Genomic DNA, 10,240 nt, shown 5'->3' with positions numbered 1-10,240 from the left:
ACAAGATGACGATGCAAGAGGGAGGGGAAGTTGTTTTGATCAAAGATTACAAGGGCACATGAATAAAAATAACAAATTACAATAAATCATTAAACGTTTATTATAAATACAGCAAAATTGTATTCAAAAAATAAAAAATATAAAAGAATTGTCCATTTTGATTTTATGGTGACTTTAACCTCACAGCGGAACGTTAAATAGGAACCATGTACACACGAGTCTGTTTCCGGCCGGAGGTGTGAGTGTCGCAGCCCTTAAGAAGCAAGGACCGCCACACGCCATTGTATCAATTTGTTGCATTCAAGTCTTTTTACTTAAATTTTATTAAGAATTTATGCACAGTTAGATTTAACAGTCCACTGTTAAATCATCGACTCTCGCTTTTAAGGAAAAAGTTTTTATTTACAAGTAAGGACATGGCAACAGATTCGTGGGCCCAGGCTGTCGATGAACAAGAAGCCGCAGCGGAATCGGTGGGTTGAATCCTCAAACTGAACACAATAATTATAAGAAACTGAATAATTTAATCAATTCTAGGAAACACAACAATTCACTTGGTTGTTTAACTGCCGTTATATTTGTAATCAATCAATTTTAAATAAAGCTGTTGCCGCAGTAACAACGTTCAGATCAGTTTGGGCGCTTTAAACAAATAGCCTACAACGTGTGTGTGTGTGTGTGTGTGTGTGTGTGTGTGTGTGTGTGTGTGTTCATGTTTTTCTATCCCGGTGGGGACTTAAACCTGAATGCACACAGACTCATGGGGACTCGTGTCACAGTGGGGACCTAAATAGAGGTCCCCATGGGTACACAAGCTTATAAATCATACAGAATGAGTTTTTTTTTTGGGAAATGTAAAAATGCAAAGTTTTCTGTGATAGGTAGGTTTAGGGGTAGGGTTAGTGTAAGGAGACAGAATATACCGTTTGTACAGTATAAAAACCATTAAGTCTATGGAGAGTCCTCACAAAGATAGTAAACCAGACGTGAGTGAGTGAGAGATACTGTATGATATTAGTAGTTGCTCTTCTGTAACTTGTATTGCATATCCTCGACAAATTGTTAAGAATACCTTTTTAAAGCTGTGTATATATGCAATCGTCAAAAGTAATTTCACTTTAATTTACAGATAGGCAGCTTGCAAATAAATGAAAAAGAAGACAAGCCGAAAGCTGAGGCAAATGGGAAGAAAGCTGAAGCAAATGGTAAGAAAGCTGAAGCAAATGGTAAGAATGCTTGTTCCTCAATACTTGAAAGCATCGCTAAGTGAGATGTGCATTTTTGTGTTTTGAGCTTGTGGATTCCAGTGATGAATGAGGTTGTTGATTTTTCTTCCTTTCCCTTTATTAATAAGGGGCGAAGACAGAAGGAAATGGCAATAAAACCGAGGAAGAGGATAAAGGTGATTTATGATATAGACCGCAGCGTCGTCACATAGTCTCAGTCTGTTTTCTTCTCTTATCTCAGTTCAGTTTGGTTTGAGTGTGTGTATATTCTCTTCATGGGAGTTGACTAAAACTGATCTGAATTGCAGACGACAAAGCAGCACAGTCACTGTTGAATAAACTGATCCGCAGTAATCTAGTGAACACGACCAATCAAGTTGAAGTCCTCCAGAGGGATCCGAACTCTCCGCTGTACTCGGTCAAGTCGTTTGAAGAGCTGCGATTGTGAGTTTGGCTGTTTTTACACCTTCCTGATTGCATTGCCGCTTTAATTTTTTTCAACTAAGATATACTTGGAAAAACACAGATCTACTAAGGGTGTTTATATACTAGTTCACTTCTCTTGGTTCTGTTGGCTTGGACCAAAAAAAAGAAAATAGCTGCTTTTCCACTGTCAAACCAGTGCGAGCCAGGGCTAACAGTGTGATGGACGGGGCCAATGGCCTCGGACCTCAAGCACAGAGGCCAAAATCATGTTTTGTTTCCACTGTCGGGCCAGTAGCCCTGCAGCACTGCCCTAAAACCTGCCCTTAACACGCCTCCAAAGAACAACGTCACACAACCTCACCATTTCTGACCCTGGCACATAATGGGCAACATATCTCATCTCCTATGACGAGAAAAAACTCCTTTTTAGGGTCGCATCTTGTGACATCATGTCCTGTTTTTGGTTTGTCTTTGATCTGTTGCAATCATTTTTCTGTCAAACCTCACTAGAGTTTGTTTAGAAGCGGACTGAGACCCACCTTTTCAGTTCTCTGTCTGCTTTTTTGGTGCACATCAGCGTTCAGATGGCAGCGGTTACACTTTTTTTTTTATGTGTGTGTTTTACTTCTTTTTTTTTTATTTTTTTTTTCCCAGAAAACCTCAGCTGTTGCAAGGAGTGTATGCCATGGGTTTCAACAGGCCCTCCAAAATCCAGGAGACTGCATTGCCCATGATGCTCGCAGAACCGTAAGTTCTTTGTTTAATCTATTTTCCTTCCGTCCTAATGAGAGCAGAGTTTGAACACAACACCTTCTTCCCCTCCAGTCCACAGAATCTCATCGCTCAGTCTCAGTCAGGCACGGGTAAAACGGCTGCATTTGTGCTGGCCATGTTGAGTCATGTGGACCCTGAAAACAAATGGCCTCAGGTATGTAACACATAGGGTTGGGTATGTTTTTTTTTTATTGTTATTTTTTTTTTTTATGGTATTTATTTATTTTAACAGTTTTACGGAATGACATTAAAGTGGCTTTATTTTTATTGAAAAAAAAAAAATCTTAAAATTGAACAATTTATTAAATTTAAGTATACTTTAAGTAGCCTAAATAGAAAACACAACAAATTTACAGTAAAACCTAAGCCACCTAACCCAACTACAATAATTAAACACTACAAAAGTTACAGTACTAATAACAGCTAAGTAACGTTAGTCTGTATTCCTGGTTTGCTACAAACCAGCTTTAAATTTCAGCAATTCTTTTCACATTTTTTGCCTTCTCTGGCAAAACACGTCACCTCTCCTGATTTATTGCATGTCCTGCATAAGGTGAGCGTTATTTTTAGAACGCATCACCTTAAATGCCGTGACGTGAAACCCCTCGTGGAAGAAGAACGCCGTCATGTTTACAACTGTGACTATGAGCGCTCATCAGGATTAGATGTACGCCGGTCTGTTGCAGGGACATCGACTTTTCACACTAAACATGACGCAGAACAAAACAAACTTTGATTGATTGCCTGCTTGTGTATTTTACAAACTATAAATGTATTGTTTACTAGTACCTAAAATAACTGTGGTTGAAAACACTGAATAGTTGATATATAACAGCACTGAGCGCGTCTCTCTCTGGCTCAGCGTCAGCCAACGTGCGAACTCAGAGTTGATAACGTGAACAGAACGTAATTACACCAGTGTGATTGAGCGATTGTACACATTGAATGGTTAACCAGCGATCACATGCGGTGATGATGCTTCTTATGTCCGTTTCGGAGAACCAGAGGGCAGATATTTCAACCGACAGCTGACGAGCTGAGGCATTTAAGTGGCACCGAAATCTGCGTTTTGATTCGGTCCGGTTACATACCGGTTACTTGGGTACCGGGTTTCGGTACCCCAACCCTAGTAACACATAAGAATCAGTGGATGAAATGCATGCAAATAATGTTTGAGTGTTAGTGACTCTGTCTCTCTTTTCCCAGTGTCTGTGTGTGTCTCCCACGTATGAGCTGGCTCTGCAGACAGGCAAGGTCATTGAGCAGATGGGGAAATTTTACCCTGAAGTCCAACTAGTGTATGCCATCAGAGGAAACAAATGTAAGTGCTTTTATAATTTGGAATTAAGGTTTACTTCATAACTCTTTAGCAACACGTTATCTACTGCGTGTTTTCATGACTTTCAGAATTTTAGTTGACGACCCCATTTTAGGGCTGTGCAATATATGTTAATAAAATAGGTGTCGTGATATGGTTTAGTGCGACTATCAAATCACGCAGGCTACGATTGAATTAAAATTATGCGCTACCCATTTCAGGCTTCATGCGTGTAAATGAACACTGTGTGTATATCAAAAATATTTATTACTTCGTTAGTTCACTCTGAAACTAACAGCGCAAAATATTTATTTGCTGGCAACTGGTCAAAATAAAAGCTTGATGGTTTTCCATTTGAAAAAGTTCAGATTTTTTATTTGGTTTAATATTTTTATGTAACAGTAAACTCAATAAAATCAATTTATATTGAATTGGTTTAAAACAGCAGGAATGTGGCCTATGAACTCAAGTGAAAATGTTTCTTTTTTTTTTTTTTTAAGAGTTCACTTTATGGTTACTTAAAGAGGTTTTAGTTGGTTCTTGGAAAAAGCAAACACAAATATAAACAAGTTCTTCCCAAATCATTCAGTCCTACAACAATTTTGCACTCAAAGTCCTCCATCCTAGTAATATTTCCGCTTAAAAAATCTTTTAATTATTTCCAAACATAGTTATTCAAGTCATCTGCTGAAAAGTCCTGTGATCTTTTAATATCGCAGAAAAACAAATGCTGCGTTTTTTCCAATATCGTGCAGCCTTTGTCCATGTCACCGCCAAAGGATAATTTCATATTTATTACTTCAGATTAGCACGCAATAGTTGATATTGGCTGGTGTGACTGTATAATTGTGCGTGTTATTGAGCCGTGTGTTTTGTTTGGTCCAGTGGAGCGGGGAACGAGACTACAGGAACAGATCGTGATTGGCACTCCTGGTACTGTTTTGGATTGGTGCCAAAAGCTTAAATTCATCGACCCCAAGAAGATCAAAGTGTTCGTGCTGGATGAGGCTGATGTCATGATCGCTACACAGGGCCATCAAGACCAGAGCATTCGTATCCAGAGGTACGTGATTTCCCTCATAGTTTGCTAAATGTCTACGGTGGCCTGAGACCACATATCTCAACGGGCTACTTTCAATAGGTTAAATATATTAGCAATACTTTTAGCTGTTGCTATGTGTAAGCAGAGCGAACACGAGCATCTCTCTTATAATAAGCATTTTTTGACATGACGCGCCACAACTGTTTGAGGCTGTCTACACTGGACACATCAAAGGAAATACTATAAATGCATGTTGATGCTGTATGACAGGGGTGTCCAATCCTGCTCCTGGAGGGCCACTGTCCTACAAAGTTTAGCTCCAACCCCAATTAAGCGCACTTGAAGCAGCTAATCAAGGTCTTACTAGGCATACTAGAAACTTCCAGGCGGGTGTGTTGAGGCAAGTTGGAGCTAAACTCTTCAGGACAGAGTTTGGACACCCCTGCTGTAAATCGCTCGACGCCATTGCTGCTTCTGCAAACCGCTGATCAATGCTACAAACCAACACGTTTGTTGACACGTTTCCTGCTTGGAGTTACGTCACCCGGATCGTTGGTCTGATTGGTTGAAGGACTATCCAATTGCGTACAGTCATTTGAACTATGCACGTTGATCACGCCTCTTGTGCAGTGAAAAATTGCGTCTAAAAACGCGCCGTTTCTCCTTTCCACAAGCGCTTGCGCTCCCGTGGCGTCTGTCGTTGCTATGCAACCATGAACTGCGCTCTCCATGATGACGAGGAAGTATCAGCAAAGGATTAATTGATTTCTAGCCCTTGCATTAGCTTTACTACTAGATATATTTATGGAGATGAGAAATAAAAAGCCGCCCTGTACAGCTATGATCAGCTGTTCGGCCGAGCTTTCGATGTTCCGGAAAGGTCTGTTGGTTTTTGTCACATGACCTGCGGTCATCTCGCCGAGGCATATGCGCGCCTGGGAAAATGAGCGACCGCACCGCTTCTATTATGAGCGAGCTTGCCACGCGCCTACATTTGAAATAACGAATTTGCACGCGCAAAAACCGCGATGTGTGAATGGCCCCAAAGTCAGGAAGCGATAAGCGGAATCAAAATGCGTGCGTCTTATCGAATCCCCGGTTTTTGGAAACTTGTTTTTGGTTCTCGACACCTTATCCTACATGTAATGCGCCAGTCATGTTCCCGCACCAGCTAAACCCCCTCTGGCTCCGCCTGCTACAGTAGTCACGCCTATTGGTTGAGCTGGACAGAGACTGACAGATCTGAGCGAACTGCTCTCGATGTCTAGATGGTGCCTGGGAGACTCAATGTTTACACTTTTGGGGAAGATAAACCAATGAATGGCATACTAATCATAGTCAACAATAAACTGGGTTAAGATAATGTTTTTTTTTTTTTTTTTTTGCATTAATTTTTTTTTATTTTATTTTTTTATAGGATGCTTCCTAAAACTTGCCAGATGCTCCTGTTCTCTGCCACGTTTGAAGAAACTGTGTGGAACTTTGCGAAGAGGATCGTTCCTGACCCCAACATTATTAAACTTAAGCGTGAAGAGGAGACTCTGGACACCATCAAGCAGTATTATGTCATCTGCAACAGCAAGGAGGAGAAGTTCCAGGCCTTGTGCAACATCTATGGAGCCATTACTATCGCACAGGCCATGATCTTCTGCCACGTAAGTACAAGTACTGGCCTAACTAAAGTAACGCATACATATTTCTAAGTTTAATGTTATGATTTTCCATCACAGACCAGGAAAACAGCCGGGTGGCTGGCAGGAGAGCTGTCCAGAGAAGGCCACCAGGTGGCGCTGCTCAGCGGAGAGATGCAGGTGGAACAGAGGGCAGCGGTCATCGAACGTTTCCGTGACGGCAAGGAGAAAGTCCTTGTTACCACTAATGTCTGTGCTAGAGGTGAATGTCATTTTACCTGTTATACAGCGCCTAAGGTGTCCAACTCATCTTTAGTTCAGGTTCAGCAGATTTTGCCTAATTGCTGCTTTTTCAAACATCTTTTTTTTTTCTACTAGGTATTGATGTGGAGCAAGTTTCAGTGGTCATCAACTTCGATCTGCCAGTGGATAAGGATGGCAACCCTGACAATGAGACGTATTTGCACAGAATCGGGCGTACTGGGAGGTTCGGCAAGAGAGGGTTGGCGATCAACATGGTGGACAGCAGATTTAGCATGAACATCCTCAACCGCATCCAGGAGCACTTCAGTAAGTTGAACCTTCAGTTCCCATATTGAACTAATTAAAGACATGTCCAGGATTAAGCATAATCGGCAAGGCTGGGACATTCTGTTGATGTCCCTCAATTTAATGCAAAAATCGTGTTTATAATTCATAATGGGTTAGTCCAATTGTGTATGGGGCAAGGCAATACATTTGAAAGCATAGTCAAAGGACAGAAACAACATGCACAATAACACAAGGCAGTTACTTAATAACCCAACGTTATATCCAAAATATGTTCTTTATGAAACATAAGCTTTTAATATTAATATAATAGTATCAATTAACAAAAATGAGCTGCAGTTTGACTTTTTTTTTTCTTTTTTTTTTTACACTTTTGGGGGCAGAGTTGTTGTTTTGTGTTTTTTTTTTTTAAGAAGCTGTTTAGCAAGGACATTTAGACACATTATATTGATCAACAGTGACAATTTATAGTTTTATGAAAGATTTGTATTTCAAATAAATGCTGTTCTTTTGAGCCAGAAGTTTACCATCACAGGAATGAAGTGCATTTTACACCATGTTAAAAATAGAAAAGTTTGAATTCATGTGCATGCTGATGGTCCAGGTCCGTTCTGTTCATGAATTTACATCTGCACTTTTATAATATTGCCATGTTCTGAATGTGGGTTAATTCCCTCGTCTGTCTTTCACAGATAAGAAAATCGAGAAGCTGGACACAGATGATTTGGATGAAATTGAGAAAATCGCTAACTGAGCGTCCGTCTGTGTTCTTCTAATAGGACTGTGCTCACGCTACATTTTAATTCAGAGGCTGGAAGAGCTGTGCCAGAGAGGATGTTTACATGTGCAGCAGTTTTATCTCAGATGGTGTTTTTAATGTTTCACTCTTTGTACTTCTTAATAAATTCTGAATGTGTAGTTTTAACATCACTTGTAGGAGAAATGTCTGGGATACTGACACAAGGAATATGCCTTTCCATATTAACGATTGCATCATGCACCTTTTAAATTGACTTTTTAACAGCCTGCCTTCACACCAAGTGTGGAAGAAATTACATTGACTGTTATATTGATTTTTAATATGGGACTCGAAACCAAGGACTCACTTTGCTGTTTTTTCTTTGTTTTTTTTTAAATTAAAGTATGCATGGTTCTATCTGTCATGAACAATTTGCATTTTTGGTCAAGTATATTTGTGTTGTATGAAACTGGGTGCAGCTACATTTGATTTTGTGACACTCCAAACTAGGAGTCAAAATGCAGGGTTTATTTAATCATGAGAGATTGCTGTTATTGTATTGTTCATCAATGCTCAATACCTCACAAAGTAAAACATTTCTACTGAAAGGATGCTGGCTGTTATTGGCTTTGAATTAAAAGAAATAGTTGCCAAAGTCCTTTTATTAGTCTAAAATCATGAAAAAGCCAAAGATTTGTGCCTCCATTGGATTCGTCAGTACTCGATTTAACATGCAAACTGGTCTATTCATCGTAATGAAATATTGTCATGTATATTTAATAAGTACAAAGAGTGAAATAGTTAGTATATTCAACAGATGCAGTGTAATGAAAGCAGATGTGTCATGGAAGAAGCATTATTTGTGATCCCCATCTGCATTGAATTGTAAGCGATCAGGTTTAAGTACACAAATGCAACTGAGTTTGTAACCGCAGAAGGCTGTTCCACATTCCCATTTACAGCCGCCTTAAAAATGTAAAAGGCAGATGTGAACGCATCTACAATCTCACTGTATACTTCAGGGTAGACATAGCAAATGATTATTTTATATTATGGAATGTTTTAATTTAACCGCTCCAAACTCAGCCGACACTGCACTCAGCTCCATTATATACCTATATTTTATTCATTGGCATGTGAGGTTGGGGTAAAGTGTGTCAGTCGCATCTTTGAAGGGAAGACTTTTTGATGAGGAAATACTAGATTGATCAATACATCTTCTGATGCCTTGTACATTTGTCTGTTTGGTTCAAGCTGTCAATCATGTTTGACCTCATATTAAATAGAGGGTTTTATTTTTTGGGCATTTTTTCTTGTGAACAACATTGATGTTAAGTCTATGATAAATGAAAGGACTGTCTAGAAACCAACAACTGATCTGGTGTTGCATCAGATAATAAATGGAGTTGTCTATTATCAAACACATTCCTGCATAATCATTGCTACACTTTTTTTCTGTAAGTATGTAACTGAAATAACCATAATGCTTGAGGACAATTCAATGATGTTTCCACTTTGCTGGTCACAGTGATTTGTCTCATGTTCACCTCAATGAAGATGCTTTTGTAACTAATTTAGCTTCATTTATCACTGTCTATTACATGCTAAATGTTTCTAAGATATTTTTTTGGTTTTCAACAAACATGCACTTACAGATGACAAATCAGCCAATTGAAATTATGCATAATTTCAATATTTCACCTCAACTTAATGTTAATGACAAAAAAAAGTATGCATCGCTTTGGAAGTTGTGTTATGACAGACTCTGTGTGTGTTTGGAGCTGATCAGTGACTGTCTGGATGTTACAGGATGAGGAATGTTTGTGCAGATCCAGCATCTCTCAGGTTTGCTGCATTTGTGCTGATATTGATGTCTGAATGATGTATGGTAGAATAAAACTATGAATCGAAGTATCTTTGACTTTCTGTCATGTGTTTTATTTTTTCTAATCTATATCATTTACTATAGGCTATATATATTTAAATATACATTTAAAAAACATAAGATATATTGAAGAATGTTGTTCTACTTAGTATGAACAAACAAATACAGAGACATTTCTTAAATGATCTTTTATGTTCCATAGAAGAAAAAATCATACAGGTTTAAAAACATGAGGGAGAGTAAACGAAGACAGAGTTATCTTTTTGGGTGAACTATACCTGTGATTCCCATTTGAAACCCATTAATCTCATGGTATCATTTAATTGTAGTGTAAATGCATTCATGCCTCCTCAGCTGCAATAATAAATAATAATTAAAGCTGCAAGCAGCATTTATCGGGGTTCAAGCAATTAAGGCCTTTAAGCACGAAAGCATCAAAAGTTATTAAGTTTTATTTAGCAAGCATGTAACCACTGACATAATAGATGGAAAAGACCATTTACAGCCAATACAGGAAATATGTGGTTTTCAAAGCTTTTGACAGTTATAGCGCCACCTATGGTCCGATCTCCATGAAACTCTGCATGCTTCTTCACCATGTCATGTCACATATGCTCATCGATTTTTGTGAAGTTCTGAGTTTTCCTTTG

At 38.9% G+C, this 10,240-nt stretch overlaps 1 protein-coding gene across 2 annotated transcripts; it reads left to right on the top strand.

Annotated features, from left to right (window-relative positions):
* Window positions 1-222: 222 nt before the first annotated feature.
* On the top strand, window positions 223-9,626 carry ddx19b (DEAD-box helicase 19b). Of its 2 annotated transcripts, none has more exons than XM_084395721.1 (12): window positions 223-473; window positions 1,130-1,205; window positions 1,355-1,402; window positions 1,535-1,670; window positions 2,307-2,399; window positions 2,478-2,580; window positions 3,633-3,747; window positions 4,630-4,807; window positions 6,204-6,441; window positions 6,517-6,679; window positions 6,796-6,987; window positions 7,659-9,626. In XM_084395721.1, exons 1-12 carry the CDS (start codon window positions 417-419, stop codon window positions 7,718-7,720), a joined length of 1,461 nt encoding a protein of 486 aa, XP_084251847.1. In that variant the 5' UTR covers window positions 223-416; the 3' UTR covers window positions 7,721-9,626. The 2 variants fall into 2 exon arrangements, with proteins under 2 accessions (XP_084251847.1, XP_084251846.1); XM_084395720.1 differs by having other exon boundaries at window positions 1,130-1,226.
* The last annotated feature ends 614 nt before the right edge of the window (window positions 9,627-10,240 follow it).

This window comes from Rutilus rutilus (genome assembly GCF_951802725.1).
Source record: "Rutilus rutilus genome assembly, chromosome: 22".
Lineage (NCBI taxonomy): Eukaryota > Metazoa > Chordata > Actinopteri > Cypriniformes > Leuciscidae > Rutilus > Rutilus rutilus.
Note: the sequence above shows the minus strand (reverse complement) of the source record. Positions and strands in the feature narration are given on the sequence as shown.